At 39.0% G+C, this 25,312-nt stretch overlaps 1 protein-coding gene across 1 annotated transcript in view; it reads right to left on the reverse strand.

Annotated features, from left to right (window-relative positions):
* Nucleotides 1–25,312, reverse strand: part of PCNX2 (pecanex 2) — a 295,105-nt gene that overhangs the window by 134,058 nt on the left and 135,735 nt on the right. The window contains exons 16-19 of the mRNA XM_028104596.2: nucleotides 23,965–24,074; nucleotides 22,722–22,818; nucleotides 9,588–9,680; nucleotides 8,618–8,768 (exon numbers count right to left, since the gene is read on the reverse strand). Of these exons, the coding sequence (XP_027960397.2) occupies nucleotides 8,618–8,768; nucleotides 9,588–9,680; nucleotides 22,722–22,818; nucleotides 23,965–24,074 (451 nt within the window). The remainder of the gene's footprint in view (nucleotides 1–8,617; nucleotides 8,769–9,587; nucleotides 9,681–22,721; nucleotides 22,819–23,964; nucleotides 24,075–25,312) is intronic.

A 25,312-nucleotide genomic window follows, 5' to 3' on the forward strand; every position in this document is an offset into this window, starting at 1 on the left:
ATTTTAATTCCAGTTAACAGAGTGTTATATTAGTTTCAGGTGTACAATATAGTGATTCAACACTTCATGCATCCCCCTGTGCTTGTCACAACAAATGCCCTCCTTAATCCCCATCATCTGTTTCACCTGTTCTCCTGCCCACCTGCCCTTGGTAGCCATCAGTTTGTTCTCCATAATTAAGAGTCTGTGGCTTGATCTGTCTCTCTCTCTCTCTTTTTTCCCTTTGCTCATTTGTTTTGTTTCCTAAATTCCACATATGAGTGAAATCACTGTATTTGTCTTTCTCTGATTGACTTATTTCACTTAGCATTATACTCTCTAGATCTATCCATGTCGTCGCAAATGGCGAGATTTCATTCTTTTTTTTTTAAGATTTTTATTTATTTATTGAGAGAGAATGGTAGAGAGAGAGCATGAGAGGGAAGAAGGTCAGAGGGAGAAGCAGACTCCCTGCTGAGCAGGGAGCCCAATGTGGGACTCGATCCTGGGACTCCAGGATCATGACCTGAGCTGAAGGCAGTTGCTTAACCAACTGAGCCACCCAGGCACCCCGATTTCATTCTTTTTTATGGCTAAATAATATTCCCTTATATGTATATACCACATTTTCTTTACCCATTCATCAATCAATGGACACAAAGTTTGCTTCCATAATTTGGCTACTGTAAATAATGCTGCTATAAACATAGGGGTGCGTGTATCCCTTTGAATTAGTGTTTTTGTATTCTTTGGGTAAATACCCAGTAGTGAGATTGCTGGGTCGTAGGGTAGCTCTATTTTCAACTTTTCGAGGAATCTCCATACTGTTTTCCATAGTGGCTGCACCAGCTTGCATTCCCTCATGAGTGCATGAGGGTTCCCCTTTGTCCACAGCCTCGCCAACACTTGTTGTTTTTTGTGTTGTTGATTTTAACCATTCTGACCAGTGTCAGGTGATATCTCATAGTAGTTTTGTTTTGCACTTCCCTGATGATGAGTGACATTGAGCATCTTTTCATGTGTCTGTTGGCCATTTGGATGTCTTCTCTGAGAAATGTCTGTTCATGTTTTCTGTCTATTTTTTAATTGCATTATTCATTTTTTGGGTGTTGAGTTTTGTAAGTTCTTTATATATTTTGGATACTAACCCTTTATCGGATACATCATGTGCAAATATCTTTTCCCATTCCGTAGATTGCCTTTTAGTTTTGTTGATTGTTTCCTTCATTGTGCCGAAGCTTTTTATTTTGATGTAGTCCCAATAATTTATTTTTGCTTTTGTTTCTCTTACCTAGAGAACCTACCTATCTAGAAAAAAGTTGCTATGACAGATGTCAAAGAGGTTATTGCCTGTGTTCTCTTCCAGCATTTTTATGATTTCAGGTCGCATATGTAAGTCTTCAATCCATTTTGAATTCATTTTTGTGAATGGTATAAGAAAGTGGCCCGGTTTCTTTCTTTTGCATGTTGTTGTCAATTTTCCCAACACCATTTGTTGAAGAGATGGTCTTTTTCCCCATAGGATATTCTTCCCTGTTTTGCTGAAGATTAATTGACCATATGGTTGTGGGTTTATTTCTGGGTTTTCTATTCTGTTCTATTGATCTGTGTGTCTGTTCTTGTGACAGTACCATACTGTTTTGATCACTACAGCTTTGTAATATAACTTGAACTCCAGACTTGTGATGCCTCTGGCTTTGCTTTTCTTTTTCTTTTTTTTTTTTTTTTTAAGATTTTTGTTTATTTATTTGACAGAGAGAGACACAGGAACACAAGTAGGGAGAGTGGGAGAGGGAGAATCAGGTTTCCCGCAGAGCAGGGAGCCCGATGCAGGGCTCAATCCCAGGACCCAGGGATCATGACCTGAGCCGAAGGCAGACACTTAATGACTGAGCCACCCAGGCGCCCCTGCTTTTCTTTTTCTAGCTTGCTTTGGCTATTCAAGGTCTTTTGTGGTTCCATACAAATTTTAGGATTGGAGGCGCCTAGGTGGCTCAGTCAGTTAAGTATCCAACTCTTGGTTTCCATTCAGGTCATGATCTTGTAGTTGTGGGATCAAGCCCCTCATCTGGCTCAGAGTCTGCTTCAGATTCTCTCTCCCTCTCCCTTTCCCTTCCCCGCTGCCCCTCCCCAGCTTGCTCATGCTCTCTCTCTCTCTCTCAAATAAATAAAATTTAAAAAAAATTTTTAGGATTGTTTGTTACAATTCTTGAAAAACGCTGGTGCTATTTTGATAGGGATTGCATTAAATGTATAGAATGCTTTGGGTAGTATATAGACATTTTAATAATATTTGTTCCTCCAATCCATGAGCATGGAACGTCTTTCCATTTCTTTCTGTCCTCTGGAATTTCTTTCATCAGTGTTATATAGTTTTCAGAATATTGGTCTTTCACCTGTTTGATTAGGTTTATTTCTAGGTATCTTTTTATTTTTGGTGCAATTGTAAATGGAATTTTTTTTTTTTTTTAGTTTCTCTTTCTGCTGCTTCATTATTAGTGTATAGAAATGCAACAAATTTCTGTACACTGATTTTGTATAATTGCAACTTTACTGAATTAGTTTATCAGTTCTAGCAGTTTTTTGGTGGAGTCTTTCCAGTTTTATGTATACAGTATCATGTCATCTGCAAAGAGTGAAAGTTATACTTCTTCCTTACCGATTTAGATGCCTTTTATTTCTTTGTATCTGATTGCTGTGGCTAGGACTTCCAGTACTATGTTACATAAAAGTGGTGAGAGTGGACATCCCTGTCTTGTTCCTGACCTTAGGGGAAAAACTGTCAGTTCCATTAAGGATGATACTAGCTGCGGATTTTTCATAGCTGGTCTTTATTATCTTGAGCTATGTTCCCTCTAAACTTACTTCGTTGAGGATTTTTGTGATGAATGGATGTTGTACTTTGTCAAATGCTTTTTCTGCATCTATTGAAATGACCGTATGGTTCTTATTCTTTCTCTTATTCATGTGATGTATCACATTGATTGATTTGTAAATATTGAACCACCCTGGAATAAATCCCACTTAACCATGGTGAATGATTTTTTTAAATGTATTGTTGAATTTGGTTTGCTAGTATTTTGTTGAGCATTTTTGTATCTATGTTCGTCAGGGATACTGGCCTGTAGTTCTCTTTTCTAGTGATGTCTTTATCTGATTTGGTATCAAGGCAATGCTGGCCTCATAGAATGAATTTGGAACTTTTTCTTTCTTTTCTATTTTTAGAAATAGTTTAAAAAGAATGGTTATTAACTCTTGTTTAAATGTTTGGTAGAATTTGCCTGTGAAGCCATCTGGTGCCGGACTTTTGTTTGTTGGGAGTTTTTTGATTACTGATTTGATTTCTTTGCTGGTTATCAGTCTGTTCAAATTCTATTTCTTCCTGTTTCAATTTTGGTAGGTTATATGTTTCTAGGAATTTATTTATTTCTTCTAGGTTGTCCAATTTGTTGGCATATACTTTTTCATAATATTCTCTTATAATTATTTGTATTTCTGTGGTGTTGGTTATTACTCCTCTCTCATTTGTGATTTTGAGTCCTTTCTCTTTTTTTTTTTCTCTAAGTCTGGCTAGAGGTTTATAAATTTTATTGATTTTTTTTTTAAAGAACCAGCTCCTGGTTTCATTGATCTGTTCTATTGTTTCTTTAGTTTCTATAGCATTTATTTCTGCTCTATTCTTTATTATTTCCTTCCTTCTGCTGGTTTTAGGTTTTGTTTGTTGTCCTTTTTCTAGCCACTTCAGGTGTAAGGTTAGATTGTTTATTTGAGATTTTTTTGCTTCCTACGGTAGGCCTGTATTACTATAAACTTCCCTCTTAGAACTGCTTTTGCTGCATCCTAGAGGTTTTGGACCACAAATTGTGTTTTCATTTTCATTTGTTTCCATGTACTTTTTAATTTCTTCTTTGATTTGGCTGACCCATTCATTGTTTAGTAGCATGTTATTTAACCTCCACGCATTTGTGGTCTTTCCAGATTTTTTCTCGTGGTTGTCTTCTAGTTTCATATTGTTGTGGTCAGAAAAGATGCATGGTATGACTTCAATCTTCTTGAATTTGTTGAGGCTAGTTTTGTGGGCTAATATGTGATCTATTCTGAAGAATGTTCCATGTGCACTTGAAAAGAATGTGTATTCTGCTATTTTAGTATGGAATGTTCTGAATATATCCATCTGGTCCAGTGTGTCATTCAAAGCCATTGTTTCTTTAGTTGATGTTCTGTTTAGATGATCTGCCCATTGATAAAAGTAGGTTGTTAATGTCCCCTACTATTATTGTGTTATTACTGATTAATTCCTTTGTGTTTGTTAATGGTTTTATGTATTTGGGTGCTCCTAGGTTGGGTGCATAAATATTTACTATTGTTAGATCTTCTTGTTGGATTGTCCCCCTTTTTATTATATAGCGCCCCTCTTTGTCTCTTGTTAGTCTTTGTCTTAAAGTCTATTTTGCCCAATATAAGTACTGCCACCCCAACTTTCTTTTGATATCCATGTACATGATAGATGTTTCTCCATCCCCGCACTTTCAATCTGCAGAGGTCTTTAGGTCTAAAATGAGTCTCTTGTAGGCAGATTATATATGGGTCTTGTTTTTTGTTTTTGTTTTTAAATCCATTCTGTCATCCTATGTCTTTTGATTGGAGCATTTAGTCCATTTACATTCAAAGTAATTATTGATAAATGTGTATTTATTACCATTAGCTAAAACAAATTTTCAAACAGATTCAACTTCTTACTCTTTTACAACAGAGGCTGATCAATGAAGTCATTTGTCTGGAATTACCATCACAATTCAGGATCATAGATTTGTTTTATTTTCTAAAACTCCACGTGCTCCTTAAACATTTGGTCTTGAAAGTTCCATACTTGACTAATATGGTGCCATCTATAGTGCTGTCTACTCTGTTATCTTGTTATTTTCAGCATGAATCACGTAGCTTGAACAACTTCACATCCCATTAATATGTCAGTTATAGCCACTTCACCATATGTCTGCTGAACTGTATTATGAGTGATTGAATTTCATTCTTCTAGCTCAAATATTGGTGCAACATCTTGTTGGGGCTAGGATGGGATAAAGTTCACTTAAATTAGTCTCCAATGTAAAGAACTGAATTGGCTAAAAAATACATGTTTCAATTTCCAGTCTTCAATTTGAGTTGTAGTCTGAATTTTATATCAGACTTTATTTCGTATCTCCATGTAATTTTATATGCCAAGTGAAATTACATATCAGAGGTATGCAGAGGAGAAAGTAAACCAAACGAAAGTATACACACCAAGTTTAAATTTGTTCTAGCAAATAGAAAGCAGATGATATTTAAATGAAGTGCCATTCAGTAAACACACTTCTGTGCCCAGCACCATGGTAAGCAGTGAAGGACCACCACGAGCAAACAGACACGTTGCTCACACTCATTTGAGAGAATATGATGGAAAGGGAGGTTCAGGGGAGCAGCTGGGAAGTTAGTCTGAGCCAGGTGGTCAGGGAAGGACATCTGGAGGGACTGATTTTTTAAACAGAGACCTGAAGGATGAATCATCTGGCCTGAGTCTAGTGATGCTTGGGAAAAAGTATTGCAGGCGAAGGGAACAGCAAAGAGAGGACAGTCAGAGAATGGAGTATATTGGAGAAACCACAAGAATACCCAGAATTCATTGTGGTGAGTCTGTTTCAACCCGGGGATTAAAGCTTTGTAGAGTTGGCCTTCGACTATGGCATGTTGGACTCTACAGGGCCTACTGCAGTGATAGGGCCCTTCTGTGGCACCATGCTGTCTAAGAGCCGCATCCAAACTACAACCGATTGGCCCGTTAGCCCAATAGCAGAGCGGGTAGCAGAAAGAGCACTGGACTGGAGGAAGATGCCCTGGGTTCTGCTCACTCATTGGCCACAGACTTGCTGGGACTGAAGTTATGTGCCTTGACTTCTGTAGGCTTCTGTTTCCTCCTATGTAAAGGGTGGGATGGCATTCTATAAACCCTAAGACAGGACGGCACATATGCCTCATCTCACACACCAATTCAATGTCTGCCCCAGGCCCAGTTTTCGGATTGTTCTCAGTTAGCAATGTCTGCCATGGGATTAGGGGATTCTCCTGCTATGCCACAGACCTGCTCACCCTGCTCTGCTCTCTCTTCTTTTCCAGTTATAATATTCTGTGATCCTATGAGAAAGGAGATTTGAGCACCGTTTCACATTAAAAAGTATACAATTGGTCTGAATTTCCTGTGCGTGTTTTCTTGGGAGTAGAAGAAATAAAGAGTGAACTATCTAGAAGGCAGAAGGCCAGGAAGAGGAGGAAGGAAACTCGGGACCAGATGATACCAAAATGAGTAATGGCTTTTCAATGAGTTCATACCAACATATTTTAAATATTTGGATTTTCCTTCTAATGCACACAATTTTGCAATGCAATCTGTTCTTCATTATATGCCTAATTTGTCAAATCTATTACTCTTGGCTAGATTTCAGGTGGCTTATGAACAGCTAATGCAGGCAAGGGAGAAACATCCACAGAGTCTGGGCTTGAGCCCGTGCTAACAGACATGAGCTCCCAGCCCAGTGTATGGGACGGAGACCCAGCACCGCCTGGTCACTCGGCCCTCAAAGAGGAGCCATCAACATACAAACACACTCACACTCACCTGGACTTGAATCGTGTACTGAAAAGGTCATGCAAGTTTAAAATATCTAAATGATTCTATTTTAAACTGGGCTCCACTGGATTCAGGGAAGAAAACAACCACACTAACAAACAAAAAACCAAAACAAAAACAAACAGATTTTGAACTAAACTACTGAATGCTGAATTCAGTATTTTCACTGCTGAATTCCACACTCTGAACCGCCACAGTAAGCTTGGCCTGAGCTTCATCTGTCTTATTTTTCTTTCTCTTAATTTGACAAGTTCTCTGTGCTCATCCCAGGGCATCCAAATATCTAAGCAGAGATCGAGGTATAGCTGATATGGATATAGATATGCAGCCTCCTGAGGCAAAGCCTCATACTTCAAATCTCCACCCAAAACGAATGACACCAAAATAATAAAGCCCCAAATACTCCAGTAATTTTGCCAAAACTTAGTTCTTCCTAAAGATTTAGAAAATGAAAGGTGGATGTGACCTTAACACTTGCAGAAGCTCCGTAGAAACTGGTTTCCTCTGGTTGCTCTACCTATCCACCAGCAGGCATCCGTCTGGGATGCACCTCTCTCCACAAGTAGGCTGTAACATGAACTAACCATTACACATTGCACCTACTCTGAGCCTGTCTTCCTTCAGGTTTTGTAACACTGATAATAATTTGCATTGAAGTAGCACCTGAAATTGAACAGGGCATTTAAAAATATATATATATATTAAATTAATTAAAATATATACATATTAATATAATATATATTACATATTATATATATATTAAGCACAAATATATTAAACTTGACCCTTAAGCTAGCTGCTGGTGTTGCAGATGAGAAGAAAGTCTCTGAGGGCAGAGAGGTCGGGGTGACCCCTCTCCACCTTCTAAACCCTATCTGGGCAACAGACCCATGTGCCATATTTCTCCAGGAAACAATCTACAATTTTTCTGAGTTGGCTGTTTTAAATTAAGGCAGCTCCTCATACCCACCCAGAGATGTTCCTTGACAAAATGCTCTTGATGGCGTTTTAAGTGATTTTTTTCGCTTCTTCATTTTTAAAGTATTTTGTCCCCTTTTCCCTTTGTCACACTAATCTACCGACGTTACTGCTGACCAGCCTGGGGAGTCCAGTACATTCCTGCAAGTCAGCAAATCTTGGCGCCACTCACATACCCTTGTGCCTGGCAGGGTGACAACTGACTGTCTCCCTCTACAACAGAGAGGTTACAATGGGCTATAAAGTTATAACTGGCACTAGCTAGTTATAAACTATAGCTATAGACTGTGACCGATGACTTCAATGTGTCTGAAAATGGGGATAAATCAATCCTTCTGCCATCTGTTGGATCACAGAGCAAGGGAAGAGCTACCAGAGAAATTCCTGAGATTTCTTATCTGGAAGTTCTGACACTGTCTGGATTACCAAGCTATGACATGATCGTGACCAGAAATAGCCCCAAGAACTCCTAAGGCAAACAAGCATGGGTCAAAGTGAGCAAAGCCATGAAGCGAAGTTCAAGGGTTCAGAGGTCCTAAAGGTTCAACAGTTTCTGCTACATCCCTGCCCAGCAACCCCCCCCCAAAAAAACACTCTGTGGAGGATGGGAGGGCTGTGAAGTCTTCTTCCTGGTCCCCAGTCAACTTAAGCTGGAGCAGCATAATCTTCTGAATGATCTAAATTCATCTTCCCCAATACTAAACAACCAATTACTATTTTTATAAAACACAGTTCTAATTCTCTCCACTTTAACTTTCTTGTTCTGGAACAATACTGCATACTCCAAGGTATACACTCCCCCCCTTTTTTAAATTGTGGTAAAACAGATGCAATGTAACATCTACCATTGTAACCATTCTTGAGTGTATAGTTTTACCGCATTGAGTGTATAGTTTTACCACATTCAGACATTCACATTGGTTGTGCACACCCTCTGGTTTAAAGGATGCCTACCACCGCATCATTTTTTTTTTTAACGAGGGATATATTACTGACCTCTCACTTCCCGTTGCTGATACTCTCTGTTTTTAAGAACAGGGTGTGAAATCCACATCCATGGATGGTGCTTGCGGAGCTGAGGGAGCATATAATGGGTCACAAATCCCACCGAGCCAGCCAGGGCAAACAGCACAACACTGAGAAATGGCTGTGATACAAGAGGGCAAATCTCATTGTTTAGCCTCGCAGGAGAGGGGAGGGATGCCCATGAATTATCCATAACACCACTGCCCTTCCCCTCCTCTTCCCTCTAGCAGAACAGAGAGGCAACCCCAGTTCTTGTTACAGGCTTCTGAACATTTCTTCCACAGAAACCCACCTGGGTTGGGAGCCACTGAGTGGGGGGTAGAGAGCTGGCCCCAGGAAGTTCAAAGGCCAAGGGAACTCTGCCCTTTGGCTTTGTTGCCATTGTTTTTTAAAAGAAGAGGTTGAGAATAACAAATGTAACTAATAGACTTTCCTTTGTTGGAAGGAGTGCCTGAGCATATAATACTTTTATAAGGAGACAGTAACTGTTGAAACTTCAAGCCAGAAATCCCATCTAGACCTCTCCACATTTGTTTTTCTAATTGGAAATTAGGTTCCAAAGCTCCTTTTGGCTCCAGGACCTCTGTCTGACTCCTGATATGTTAATGCCTCCAGTTTCTGATCCCTGTAGTGTGCCGTCAGCCTGTCTTACTACCCCCAGGTCCCAGGATGTGTGTTGTTGCTCTAGCCAACAACATCACTCCCCAGGTGCGGGAAGACAAAGAATAAAGCACTTGAACCCAATCTGCCATGTGCACCAAGTCTCATCTTGGACATAACCCTTCACAGCACATAGATATGCTCCTTAAACCTCTCAGCTGGACTTTTGTTTTCCTCCTCTGACTCCATTATCCTGCCAGTACCCTGGAACTCCACAACGGGCTCTGTTATTAGGGAAACTAAGGATGTGGGGAGAGTATAAAGTCGAAAGGATACGTACTCGCAAGGACAGGAACACGGTGCTGGCACTGACTGCAAATGACAGAACAGCAGCCCCCGAGCAGATAACGAGATCCGATTTTAAGATATCCTTCTGCAAAGAGAGAACCAACTGTAAAGTCTGCTCCTCTTTGTCTCTCTCAGCAACTCTGTAGTCACCGGTCAAGTCAAGTGACAGGATCCTGACTCTGTATAACCTACTCTCTCGGCGTGTCACTTACCTGGTATGTTCCCAGTGGCACATACTGGGACCATCAGTGAGAACAAGGCGAAGGGTGGGGAAAGGGGGATGCACAGGGCAAGGTTGGCCTGCACCTGCAACCCACAGCAGAAAAACAGTTTTCTACACGTGTGAGAGGCATAAGGTTCTCCTCTACAAACAGAGATCAGATACAAGACCCCATGGTCTGATAAAGGAGGGTAAAGTGCTAATCATCTCAACTTGGCTTTAGTATAGCTTGTGTGCAGGCTGTTTGCCAAATACAAGCCTCTTACACATTCACTTATTTCTTTGGACCAGAACGGATTTCACATTTTAGTTGCTAATAAATTTTCCATCTCATAAAATTGTAGCCGTGAGCAGGGGCTGGGGGAAAACAAAGCAACGGTAGACCAAAGAATGTTATTAATACTGCATTAATATTATATGGAGGATGGCTTGTTAGTGCAAATCAAGCACAATACTGCTGGCCGATAGATCTAAAAGAGACACAAAGGACCATCAAATTTTTTCTTTCTACAGAGGCCAACTTGCTGTGGTACACAATTATTGAACATTTTAAGGTACCACACACCTGAAAACTCTGAAACCATCGTTATAAATATATCAATATCTCATATTGAAAAGGAATTATGCCTCCTAAATAATTGTTTTGAATGCTCTCTGCCAGAAAATTGTATCTGTGTATATCTGTTTCCCTACATCTCCCTCCCCTTTTCTTTTCTTGTTTTTAAAATTAAAATGTGGTGTTCTTGCAGGTCGTGCTGCTGGCATTCTGACTGAATTGACACCCAAAGTGATAGGAAGAAATCAGAAAGACAGCTTAAATGGACTAATAATGACCTTGAACGATATGATGAAAAAGTCAACATGCCTGGTTAATGTAATTAATAATACAGTGAAGGGGGTGCCTGGGTGGCTCAGTTGGTTGAGTGTCCAACTCTTGGCTTCATCTCAGGTCGTGATCTCAGGGTCATGGGATCGAGTCCCACATCAGGCTCCACACTCAGCAGGGACTCTGCTTGAGATCCTCTCTCTCTCCCTCTCCTCTCTCCTCTTCCCCCTTGGCCCCTCCCCGCCTCATGTGTGTGCACACGCACACACACTCTCTCAAATAAATAAATAAAATCTTTAAAAAATAATAATACAGTGAAGAGATAATTCTCAATGTCAATTTACCAATTATCTGTTAAAGTTGTTTTACAATTCACATACAGGTATTGAATATGGGAGAAATCATATAGTGATAAACTAACTTCTAGATTTATTCTTAGTAATGGTATGAATAATTTGGTTAAAAGGTGGTAAGAATTTCCCTGATTTTTAAGCAGGGCAAATCACTGGTTTTTTCATTCTGAATCTATAAAATTTCTGTGATCACAGGTTTTCACCAGGAATTTACTATTAATAAATGGCCAAAATTCAGGTATCTCCTTTCATTCCAAAGATTTATAAAAGGCCAGACCTTCCCGAAGGAAAGATCTATAACTCATTAAGTCTTTAGGCTGTGAAAAGAAGTTAATTTTTCCTTCCTAGTTTTCACTGATGTGGTTTTATGTCATTTAAAAACTACTGAACGCTAACCCAAAAGGAAAATAAACATTTTCCCAAATTTTCTAATTTAAAATTAAGCATTATCTATAATTGACCAACCATCCTTGCCTAAAGGCAAAATAGTGGGCCATCAGGGGAATTGCCAAGGAGGGGAGGGTTACATTTCTGGGTTTCTCAAAGCAAAAGGGAGAATGAGCTCTGATTATTGTTATTTTTTTCACAGTTGGATGACATACAGGAATTCCATTGATTTTTGTCAGTGTCATGAGTATCCCTTGTAAATACAAACGATTGCACAGGCTTATTAGAATATTCCTCCTGCGATTTGCTTTTCTGTATTGTAATTTTTAAACCGCTCTATGGAGGTATGCCTGACATACAAAACCCTGCATATATATATAAAGTGTACCATGTGATGAGTTTTGACATATGAACATCCACATGAAATCCAAAATCACAATTAGGGTAAGTAGCACAACCATCACACCCCAAAGTCTACTCTCCTGATCTTTGCTAACCTATGCCCCCTTCTCTCCTCTGTCCACAGACAATCATTGATCTGCACCATAACGACGGTTTATTCCATTCCCTAGAATGTGATATAAATAGAATTGTAGAATGTGTATTCTTCCTTGATTTGGCTTCTTTAACTCAGTGTAATTATTCTGATAGTAATCCATGTTGTTGTCTGTATGAATAGTCTATGGCTGTTTATGGCTGTGTAATATTCCTTGGTGTACACACAGCACGGTGTGTTAATCCATCCACCTGTGGGTAGACATTCGATTTATTTCCAGTTTCTGGCAATTACCAATAAAGCTGCTATAGATATTCATGGCCATGTCTCTGGACATGGGCTTTCATTTCTCTTTGTAAATGCTTTTAGTAGAATGGTTGGAACACATGGTGGGTTTAGACTTAACTTCTTAAGAAACTGCCACACAGTTTTCCAAAGTCCTCGGAAACTTTTTGCATTCTCACTGGCACTGGGTGAGAGTTCCAATTACTCCATGTCCTTGCCTACTCTTGGTGTGGTCAGTATTCTTTATTTTAGCCATTCCAGGGTTGTGTAGCACAGTAGTCCTCAGCCAGGGACAATTTTACCTCCCCAGGAACATTTGGCAATGTCTTGAGACATTGTCTACTATTACATTTCAGGGAGAGGGAGAGTGACCTTGGCATCTGGTGGGTGGAGGCCAGGGATGCAGCTAAATATCCTACAATGCACAGGACAGTCCCTGACCACAGAATTATGAGGCCCAGGATGTCAATAGTGTGAGGTTGAGAAATCTTGCTGTAGTGGTATCTAATTAAGGCTTTAATTTGCATTTTCCAATGGCTAATGATGCTGACCATCATTTTACATACTTAGTTTTTAAAATACCATTTACACTAGCATAAAAAATATGTAATACTTAGGGATAAATTTGACAAAAATGTACAAGACCCATACATTGAAAACTACAAAACCCTGCTGGGAGAAACTAAAGAAATAAATGGAGAGACATATCATGTTCATGGATTTGAAGATTCAGTATTGTTAAGAAGTTAATTCTTACTAAATTGATAGATCCAGTGGATTTGATCAGGAGATCAAATCCTAATAGGTTTTTTTTGTACAAATTGGCAAGCTAGTTCAAAAATTACTTGGAAATGCAATGGACCTAGAAAAGGTAGAGCAACTTTGAAAAGGAAGAACTAAGTTGGAAGATATACAATATCTGATTTCAAGGCTTATTACAAACTTGCGGGAATCAGGTATTGATGGTATTGGAGCAAAAATATATTTAGATCAAGAGAACAGAAGAAAGACCCCAGATCAGAATATATACAGTCAATGGATTTTAAACTAAAGTGCCAAGATGAAATGACAGCTTTTCCCTAAATGAGGAAAAGATAATTTTTTCAACAAAAATAACTGGAACAACTAGCTAGATAGCTATCTACAAAAAAACCAAAACAACAACAAAAAAACCTTGACATTTCCTTCATGTCACATACGAAACTTAACTCAATGTGCATTATAAACCTAACTTAAACTATTGAATTTCTCGAAGAAAGCCTAAGAGGAAATCTTAAGTGACCTTGGGATTGGCAAAGCTTTCTTAAATAGAACACCAAAGGTGGAGGTTTAAAAGAAAAGAAGTCATTAAATTGGAGTTCATGAAAATTTAAAACGTTTGCTCTTCAAAATACATTGTTATAAAATGAAAAGGCAAGCCAGGTACTGAGAAAAATAATTGCAAAACATATATCCAACAAAGAACTTTTATCTATATTAATATATAAAGAACTTTAAAAATTAAAAAAAAAGAACTTTAGAAATCAATAATAAGTCAAACAGTTTTTCTCCACCCTCATTCCCAGCTGCAAATGGGCAAAGTTTTGAACAGACTCTTCACCAAACATGATAGCAAATGGTAATTATTGAGCTTTTCAAGCTAGTGTTAATTTTTTTTAAGATGTATTTATTTATTTGAGAGAGAGAAGGGGAGAGAGAGAGAGAAAGAGAGAAGGAGCAGTGGGGGAGGAACAGAGGGAGAGGGAGAAGCAGGCTCCCTGATGTGGGGTTCAATCCCAGGACTCTGGGATCATGACCCGAGCCAAAGGCAGACGCTTAACCGACTGAGCCACCCAGGTGCCCCTCAAGCTACTGCTAATTAATGAAACCATAGACCACTCTGTTAACATGGGTAAAAGTAACATCAGCAAAATAAAAAGAAAATGGCTCCCTCTTTCCCTACAGCCACCAAAAAGCTGATATTATTCTACTCCAAAAATTTTATTCCTGAAAATATTTTTTTTCGTAGAAACATGTTGTATACATGTGCCTTTACAAAAAGTATGAAGTGCAGCAGAATCTGATAAACACATTCATTCATGAAACAACACTGTACTTACTAATGCACAAGTACTATTCTTACAAACATCTCCTTTTCATGTGCATTGAATTGTGTGTCTTAAATGCAGTTACAGGGTAGCAAATGTGAAAATACTATTTTTTTATAAAAGCAATCTTGAAAACACCTGGACCTCAAGGACTGTTGCATCCTATGAAAATAGTCTTTAATACTAGTAAAAAGTTTGTAATTTTGGTTTTCTTATTAAATGACTTTGCTGATTTTAATATATGTTATACATCTCTGTTTCTAAAAGACACAAGTATGTGTGAGGTTTTAGTTTTAGTTTTGTTATACAGAAGGAGAATTACTGGTGCTGCCTTCTTCCTTCACATGCTTGAAGGCTAATAACTCTGAGTCTGTTGAATTACTTATTTAAACAAGAGGTTTAGAATCTTTGCTTCATTTTGATAAATATCCTGAGTCTTAAAAGTGAACCATATGATGTTAGGTGTTACAAAAATCAGATTACAAAATATCTGAGCAAGATGCAAATTTAGGTCTCTGCAATTTTTTAGTATTAATTACTGCTTCCATTATAGGATAACATACTATTGTAGCGCTCTACAACACAAAAAAAGGGAATAGATCATTTGTGATCATTATATCCTGACACTAACAATATTAGCATTCTTATGCTTTCTGGGCCAGTATTTTTGCCTGTGAATGCTGAGGCATGGTTCTAGCTGTCATCATGATGTATATGGGTTTATCTATGCATATTTTATAAAGGTCTAATTGTAGTGTGCATATAATTTTATACCTTTTTCAACCGTACTTTCTTTTGTAAGTACTATATATGTATATTATTGTAAGACTTATTAATCGTCACTTAATGACAAACAAATTTTCCACCTTGTGATGCCATAAACATATACACATACAAACAGTGCCAGAGTGGAAACTAAAAACATTAATTTCATGAATGAAAATGAATGTGCCATATTTAGTGCAAGCATTCCCTGACTTCTAGGTTTTAGGTTGTTTTCCATTTTTTGCCATGATGAATTATGCTGCAATCATGATCTTTGTGCACCTAAATCTTTTTTTCGTATTTTAAATTCGTTCTCTAGAAGAACTCTGACAAATCAATTTATTATATTATAGGTTATGAATTTTATAATTCTTGACAAATTATGCTTTTCCAGATGATTGTAATAATTTACACATATATAAACAATATCTAAGAAATCTCATCTTGTCCCAGTTGGCCATATCATTAATTTATCCTGTGTTGACTGAGTGGACAAAAAAAGAATGCCATTTGGGGGCACTTGGGTGGCTTAGTCAGTTAAGCATCTGACTCTAGATTTCGGCTCAGGTCATGATATCAGGGTCGTGAGATGGAGCCCTGGGTCAGGCTCCGCACTGGGCATGGGGCCTGCTTGAGATTCTCTCCCTCTCCCTCTGCCCCTCCCCCTGGCTCGTGCTCATGCACACGCTCTCTCTCTCTCTCTCAAAAAAAAAAAAAAGCCATCAAACTTTAATTTGCATTTCTTTCTGTATAAGTAGGGTAAACAGAATTCTCACAGTTACTTGTAAATATTTTGTCCCTAAATGAAATATATATATTGATATCATTTGCTTATAGAGTTTTAAAAATTAAACTCAGTTGTTGGTATAAGAAAGATATTTAACTTGTCAAATTTGCAATGAATATTTTACCAAATTATTTAATTTTATTGCCTTTAAACATATAGACGTTTAAAAGTTTTATGTACTCACATCTAACTATGTGTGTATGTGTGAGTGTTTTATTTCTTTTCATTTTATAAATTCCAAGCCTGGAAAATTATCCCTTTTCTAGAATTAGAATAAATGTTTGATTTTATTTCATACTTTTTGAAAATTTCTTTTACATTTTTAAAATTGTGAGCCGGGCATATAAGAAAGGGCTTAAAATACATATGTACAATTTAAAAAATAATTATAAAGTGAACATCTCAGTGACTACCAACTGATTCAAGAAATCTAGTATTTCTAGTACCCAAGAAATCCCTTATGTGGCTCCCTGATCACAAACCTTTCTTTCCCCTCTTGGGGGGTCCATATCAACTATCCTGACTGTGGTGAAAGTAAGCTTCTTACTCTTTAAACAAGAATGATTTGCTCCTTATGTATGTAATGTAAGCAATTTGGTTGACCTATTTTTACCCAATAGATGACACCAGACTAGACATATTGTTTATGTCTTGCTTCCTTTGCTCAACATTATGTGGCTGACTCACCCACACCATTGCATATGGCTATGGTTAAGGTCTCTTCCTTGGCTGTATACTACGCATTCCACTGTTGGTGCAATTTCCAATGGCTTCAGCTTAGGGCCCTTATGAATAAATGCAATGAGGAAAAATCTTATATGTGTATTCTGGTACAAAGGGGCAAGATTTGCTCCAGGATAAATATCTAGGAGTAGAATTGCTGGCTGTAGTGTGTGTCTTCAACTTTTATGATACCAAATTGTTTCCAAAGCAGATATACTAATTTACACTACCACCAACAGTACGTAAGAGTTCCCTCGCTCTACACTTAATATTGTGAGAACTTTTCATTTTTTTGTCAGTCTAGTAAGTATGAAACGGTAACTTGGTGTGGTTTTAGTGTGGAGTTTCCTGATTATTAATTAGTTTGCATACATATTCATGGTTTTGGCTATTTTTATTTTCTCCCTTGTGAAGTGCATGTATAAGTCTTTTGGCCATTTTTAATTGAGATACCTGGCTTTCTTATCGATTTATAACAATTTCATATTCATCTCAACATTAGTGCTTTATCTACTATACATATTTTAAAAATTGTTTCCCATTCTGTGGCTTATTTTTTCTTTAAATCTCTTTTTGGGTATTATTTGATCAATCAGAGGTCGTAATTGTAATGAACTTCCTTTTTTATCTTGTTTAAAAAATTCTTTCCTACCCTAGAATTATCATAAAGATAACTTCCTTTATTATGATTCTAAGCACTTTCAGGTTTTGTCATCTTGTATTTGGGTTTATAACCCACCTGGAACTGACTTTTAAGCAGAGTTTCACAGAGGAGTCCTGTTATGTTTTGTTACTGATGAAGAACTGTTTTTTATCATTCTGTTTTTCCCCTCTGTACAGAATAGGAAGTTACATACTATGTTTCTATTCCTTTAGCAGTTACACCAAACATTCCAACATGCATACTTCACTTATCACCGTCTTGAGTTAATCAGTACCTTTATTTGTCTCCTGGACATTACTAAGAATTTTTAAGTCTTGGGTCCCTTTTTCCTTCCATCCAAAGTTGTAGGTTATCCTCTTCTTCTGGTTTTATACAGTTAATGTTTGTTTAAATTTCTCTTTGCACTTTCATGCAAATTAGACTTCCCATCTGAGACCATCTGAAAAATATTCCTCAGCATTACACTTAGCAAGAGTCTCTCAGCTTCTGCTTGTCTAAAATATTTTTATTTTGCCCACCTTTGAAGATATTTTCACTGGGCATAGAATTCTACCTTGGCAGTTACTTTTTTTACAGAACATTAAATACATCAAACATCTGCCTTCTATGATTGATTTTGATAAGGGAGCTTTCTGTTTGTCATTCATTTGAATGTAATCCGTTTGTTTTGTTTGACTGCTTTAAGATGCTCTGCGTCTTTGGTGTCTGCAGTTTCACTATGGTTTTTCCAGTGTGGATTCCTGTGTTTTACTCTGCATGTGATTCACTGGGATGCTTGAATCTCCAGATCAGTGTCTTTCATCACTTCTGGTAAATTCTCAGATATGATCTCATGAGACATCGATGATGCTCTGGTCTCTCTCCCCCCCATTTTTCTGAAATTCTGATTAGATATATGTTAGATCTTCTTACTCCCTTTCACATGTCTTCGTCTTTATTTTGTATTTCTTAATTTTATGTCTGTCAGTGTTACACCCTAGATACTTTCTTCTTTTAGTTCACTAATTCTCTCATCGGAGGCATCTAATCTCCTGTGTGTGTGTGTGTGTGTGTGTGTGTGTGTGTGTGTGTGTGTGTGCTTTGTTTTGTTTTCTTCAACTGTTTCATTTTCTGGTTTGTTTTTTGTTTAGGAAGGTCTATTTGGTTCTCTTTCAAACATACTGGATCATTTTAATATTTTCAATTGTCTATAAGTTTTACCTTTCATTCCTTTAAACACAGTCGGTATAGTTGTTTTAAAATCTGTGTCTGGGGGCGCCTGGGGGGCTCAGTCAGCTAAGCATCTGCCTTCAGCTCAGGTCATGATCTCAGGATCCTGGGATCAAGCCCCAAGTCGGGCTCCTTGCTCAGCAGGGAGCCTGTTTCTCCCTTTCCCTCTGCCCTCTGGCCCCCACTCATGCTCTCTCTCTCATGTTCTCTCAAATAAATAAACTTTTTAAAAATAAATAAATAAAATAAAATAAAATCTGTGTCTGATAGTTCCAGTAATGTGAAGTACTTAAAGACCTGTTTCTACTGGTTCTTTGTTTCCTTGCATAGTTTAATTTTTTTTTTTTTTTTTTTTTTATTGAGAGCTGCTCATTTTCCTTAGAAAACTTGTTTGGGGAACACTTGGAGACCTAGGAGGAAAGAATCCTCTAGGGAGGATTCATGTTTGGTTTTGCCATGAGGTGTTTTTCCAGTTGGGGGCCACTTCAATCTCGATTCACAAATTTAGCGTTTTTGTGCCATGCAGGTGTTAGAACTGGGACTGAAAACCCATGGCAGACTACATCTCAAGGATTCTGTTGCTGTTATGTTCAACACCGAAGCGCGTCTGCTTGCATTCCCCTGGCGCTGAGGAGGACGGGAGAGATTTCTTCTGGTTCATCCTCCCTCTGAAGGTGGGTGCTTCAGTGCCCCAGCTTGATGAGCACATGGTCTCACATCACACACCCAACCTGGAAGCCTTGGCTTTAGTTTCTCTGCCCCACAGCTTGAGGGCTGACAACTGAGACTCAGGATCCCCTGGTTGGGCAGACACCCTTGAGGCAAAAGAAGGCTTCCAGCTCTGCTTCCTCCTGTTCACTTAAATTTTGACTTTGACTTAATAATTCCTTATCTTTTTGTCAGTTTTTTGTCACATTTAAGAAGGACTTTTTTTTTTTTTTGTATTTTATTCAGAACTGGAAAGAGTTTGGTTAAAATAATTCAGCCTGCCATAGTATCAGAGATGGAAAAGTCTCATTTGCTCTTTGTCTTTCTAACTTACATTGGTGTCTGGTGAGGGATCAGCACACAAAATTATTTTTTCCCCTCCCACTGCTAAACAATGACCTCAACACCATACATTGATTAATCCATTCTTGATTGTGACACTTAATTTTCACATAATACATTTATATAAATAATTTGCCTCCTTTCTGTGTTTTACTGATTCACTAATCCCATTCTCTAGTCTTGGATGAGTCTCATAATTTTTTTGTGATTACTCAATGTTTACAATATACTCTTATATCTCAAAGTGCTAAGTTCTTCTTTCTTATTCTTCTCCAGATTTTTTTAAAAACTATTATTAATGGATATTCTTCTAAATGAACCTTAGAATTATTTCCCCAAGTTATGAGTATAATTCCTCTGGAACTGTTTTGAACAATATTAGACCTATAAATTTATTAGAAAGAATTGGCATTTAATAAATCTCGGGCTTCCTATCCAAAATCAAGTCATGTCTATTTATCAACACTTATTCAGAACGTCATTTACATTTTAATAGACTGCTATGGTTTTCTTTATTTCTGACACTACTTGTTAAAATCATTCCTATTATCAATTCATATATTTTGTTGCTATTGTGAGTAGGATCATGTTTTCATTATATTTTGTAAGGTTATTTCTGATGTGTTAGAATGCTCTTGCTTTTCTAAATTTCCTTGTCTCTAGGGGTATTTATGAATTCTCATATTGATCATAGTTGATTTTAATAAACTTTTCTGTGCGATCTACATATACACAATAATGTAATCTACATTTTTTTTTCCTTTCAGACTTAACACGAGCCCGAACTTCCAAAACAATCTTCAATAATATTAATGTTTTGGTTCCCTATTTTATTGGTGATTCCAAGCATGTTTAACTAATAAATATATTGGCGCTTAGCGCATTGAATGTTTTAAATCCATTGTGACATTTTATGTGGCACTTCATGCTCCAACCCTAAAAAGAAACTCAAGAAGCCTTGGTCCCACACTATACAACCCAGCAGATGTAGACAGCATGGCCCCTGAAAAACCTAGATGATACAACCAATGGTTAAAAAGAAGCTGGTTGAACGATAAAAAAGAGGTCTTTGTTTTGTTGTTTTGTCTATTTTTTGTTTCTAGAAACTGAGAAAAATAGGTACAATGGAAGTAACATAGCTGAATGGGTGTAGAGGGTAGAGATTGATGAGGATGAGTGAGCTTAGAAAAAGAAAGACCAGGCTCCTAAGGCAAGTGGATAAGAGGGAACTAAGTGGAAAGTTTACATTGCTATTAACTATCATGTTTTGATAATGAACTGAGTGCATAGATGGCATTGCACATACGAGAACGTATAGGCCCACTGATGGAGCGCTGGGCATCTCTGTTTCTAGATCGAGGTCCCTGGAAGCTCAGTCTGAGGAGACAGTCTTGTAAACATGCAGGCCGCATCACAGGCCAAATGAATTGGAATAGGAACAAGGGCTGGAAACCTGATCTAAGGAGGCTCCTTGGGGGTTACTCATACAAAGTGAACTTGAAGAAAAGAGAGAGAGAGAGAGAAAGAAAATCGGAGACAAGAAGGAAAACCTTGTACTTGCACTGGGCACAAAAGGTTTTATGCACCAAACTGTAAAAGCTGAATCTGGTAGTCCTGTTAAAATATTATCATTAGACCAGAAGACTTTTCAGAGCATAGAACACACACACCACATTAAATCACCTACAAGCTATGCTTGTAATGCTCTGCATTACACAAAGCATTTCAAAATGAATGGAAACTAAGGCAGCACCTATCCCACCGCATCTACTCATCCTAATGAAATGCTAGCAGCATCCGCCAAGCAAATTGCTTGTTGGATTTCATCGTTATTCGTACATTATTTTTCAATACAATCAATCAGAAAGCATCTTCATCATTCATGAAAACAAGGAACATTTGGGGAGAACGGTTTTTCTCAGACATCCACGGGAAAACTTTCGGGTTGACATCAGGCCGTTCCCTGGCTTTTAGAGAAACTGACCCAGGAATGTCAGTCTGATCTTGCAAGTCTCCTGGCGTCAACACTGGAGATCAGGTTGTTGATGCTATTTCAACGGCAAATGTTTTCCCCCCTTTTTAGCTGTCATCCCATCAAGCCCCACAGGTTCACTTCCTGCCCTGCTTTGCAAACATACCTCTGCTTTTAAAATTCATGAACCACACCCTTATTCATAGTGACCTCGCTTTGGTTCCTTTTCAGTGTCAAAAAAGCCTCCAAGCTTCAGCTTCCCCTGCAGCCACATTCAAAGGCACCGGGGGCTGAGTATGAATTTTTTTACAATATTATCATGTTGACTGAGTCCTGCACATTGTCTTGAAATTGCGGACTGCAGTTTAACTCGTCTAAATTCAATGCAGTGTACTAAGCTTCGGGTGCAGGCACTGTGGAGACCAAGCGAAACGAGACTGCCCCTCCTGGCTGGAGGAGCTTGCAATCAATGGGTCCCTAACTGCTGTTCTGTTGATCTGTCATTCCTAAAAAAACACAGGACAAGCATGCCTTCCAGACAGCAGTCCGCCCCAAGCTCAACACACAAATGATTGGGAGATTACATAATCGACGAGCAATTACTTTTTAAAGCAGTCATGTTTGGAAGTTGATACCAAAGAAGCTACACCTGCTCAAATGATGTTTGAAACCACCCCAAGCCATTTTCCTGGTAGACAAAGAAAGAGCATCCTTCTTCTAACAGTCTTTGTGTTCTGTTCTTCCTTCTTTTACTGTTTCCTGTTCCCTTCATGTGCTCCAACCAATATAGTTGCTCCCTTCTCCAAAACCCAAGGTCTCCTAACAAAGGCTGTGCCGAAGTCAGCCTTGAACGTGGGCAGAGTACTCTGAGCTCAGCATGAGGCTGAGGCCAGAAGGGGTGGAGAGGACTGCCTGGAGCACATCAGGAACCCGCCTGGAGGATTGTTTATTTGAGAAGCTTTGACTTGGGCACGGCTGGCCTGCGGCTTGGTGCCAGAAGGGGGCGGAATTGACTGAACTTGTTTCATTGGAATATCCAAGCAACTGCCATCAACTGAGGACCAGGGGAGTGCCTGCGGCAGACACAGCAATCTGCCTTCCAGAGACTCTAGAAGGGTCCACACCCACCAGGCTGCTCAACACTCCAGGTGTCGGCTGTAGATTGAGACAAGGCACCTCCTTCTGCACTGGTGACTCATTCCTGGCTAGCCGGAGCCCCGCCGAGGACCTGAGCTTTGCCCACAAGTTCCACGCCATGTTAAGCAAAACTCTTACATACATTATACAACACAAATATCTCACCACTGAGTCTTTCATCTTCTTGGGGAGAGGGTCTGCGGCCAGTTCTTCCAGGTTTTGATGTAAACATTTAGGAAGCAATCTACAATGAATAAAGGACCTGAAAAGGAACAGATGCACAGCTTTTACTTTTTAAAATATGTGCATATTACAGTGTTCGAGGTAAACTGCCTCACCTGATACCTCACACTCCCAAATGGCAAGAGCAAGGGCTCTCTCCTTTAACGAATTCATAATAAAGGAAAAGAGGTACAGATTCAAGTCATCACAAATATTCTGTTTTGATTTTCAGATTCCCTCCTCGTTGAAGGAGTCAAGTACGGGGTATGGGCACCCCAACTGCCGACAGCTAAGCTCACAGAGACTCTCTGTTTTGGTCAGCCTGCCAGGGCTTCATCCTCACAAGGAAATGGCAAGAAAATTCAAAACATCAGCAAAATATTTGACAGGAAAAGCTAGGCAAACCATATTTAATTTTTGTCCATTTCCTGTGCCTTTCATTTTGCTGCATACAGGCAGCCTAAAATGATGGTTTCTCTGGCCCCCAAAGAGCTATGGCTATCTTAAGTCCAAATCTTCCATAAGTTTGGAAAAATCACACGAGATGATTGATTATCTGATCACTCACGATCAGTTGGTTGATATCGGACACTCTGGCAACATTTCCAAGCATTTCCACTTCCAAAGTGCATATTTCTCAAAGATTTAAAAGACAAGATTAAAGGGAAGATAGGAAAGTATATTTCAAGTGACTGAAGATGATTATTAAATACATTTTAAATGTAGACACGAACTTCACTTTGAACCCAGAGGGTTTGTGTTGGCAACACAAAGCAACAGAACAAAAGACAAACCTTTCAGAGATGCCAGTCTAGTGTGTCCTCAGAGGAACCGCCTAGCGATGCTGCTTAATGGACCCCAAAAGGAGCCTGGTTGAGGTGGGAGCTGCCCACATAGTTCACCCAAGGGAAAGTCAAAAGCAGCACTTGGGAGCTAAAAGCCCTCTGTTCCCGACATTGTGCATTTTACTACCAAAGCAGGAGAGCAAAGGTGAAATGTGCGCTGAAAGTTGACCCTTGATTTTCATTAGTGTTTGGTCCGTCCTGCCTTTCTCCTACCCTCCCCCAGTGGTTGGCTAGGTGAGCAGCCAAGAGTCCAACCCCTCCGAGCACCGCTCGGCCCTTTCCCCTCTGTGACAAGGCGGGGCGGTGGGAACCAGGCACAGCTGTGTGTGCCCCTTACTCACAGGAGCACAGAGGGGTCACTACTCTGCCTGCTCAGATGGTAGGAAAGAGCAACCAAGAGGCCACAGAAGGCTGAAAACAGCGCCGGGATGTGCTGTGTGCTCCACGGTTCCTAAGGAAAAGACATCAGATACCAAGTCATTCCAAGGGGTGGTGCAACACATCAGGATCACTACCTACAAAACACTTGGGTGTATGGCCCCGAGGTCCAGCCAGATGGATATGGTGTCCTGTGATTACTCCTGCCAGTGGACATACCAACACCTAAGGGACACACAGAAACTTTGCCTATTTATGCACATTGATTTTTTAAAAAATTTTCTAATCTTATTTAAATTCAATTAATTAACATATAGTGTATCATTAGTTTCAGATGTAGAGTTCAGTTATTCACCAGTTGTGTATAACACCCAGTGCTCATTACATCATGTGCCCTCCCTAATGCCCATCACCCAGTTACCCCATCCCTCCAGCCACCTCCCCTCCAGCAACCCTCAGTCTGTTCCCTATAGTTAAGTCTCTTTATGGTTTGTCTCCCTCTCTGGTTTTGTCTTATTTTATTTTTCCCTCCCTTCCACTATGCTCCTCTGTTTTGTTTCTTATATTCCACATATGAGTGAAACCATATGATAATTATCTTTCTCTGATTGACTTAGTTCAAGTTCCATCCACGTCATTGCAAATGGTAGGATTTCATCTTTTCTGATGGCTGAATAATATTCCATTGTATGTACATATGCCACCTCTTTATCCATTCATCTTTTGATGGACATCTTGGCTCTTTCCATACTTTGGCTATTGTGGACATTGCTGCTATAAACACTGGGGTGCAGGTGCCCCTTTGGATTCCTACATTTGTATCTTTGGGGTAAATACCCAGTAGTGCAATTGCTGGGTTGTAGGGTAGTTCTATTTTCAACTTTTTGAGGAACGTCCATACTGTTTTCCAGAGTGGCTGCACCAGCTTGCATTCCCACCAACAGTGTAGGAGGGTTTCCCTTTCTCCATAACCTTGCCAACATTTCTTGTTTTCTGACTTGCCAATTTTAGCCAATCTGACTGGTGTTAGGTGGTATCTCATTGTAGTTTTGATTTTTATTTCCCTGAGGCCGAGTGATGTTGGCATTTTTTCATGTGCTTGTTGGCCATTTGTATGTCTTCTTTGGAGAAATGTCTGTTCGTGTCTTCTGACCATTTCTTGACTGGATTATTTGTTTTTTCAGGTGTTGAGTTTGATAAGTTCTTTATAGATCTTCGATACTAGCCGTTTATCTGATAAGACATTTGCAAATATCTTCTCCCATTCTGTAGGTTGTCTTTTGGTTTTGTCGACTGTTTTCTTTGCTGTGC

Source organism: Eumetopias jubatus, unplaced genomic scaffold, assembly GCF_037043125.1.
Source record: "Eumetopias jubatus isolate StellerSeaLion01/CBP00866 unplaced genomic scaffold, mEumJub1_p1.0 scaffold_17, whole genome shotgun sequence".
NCBI lineage: Eukaryota > Metazoa > Chordata > Mammalia > Carnivora > Otariidae > Eumetopias > Eumetopias jubatus.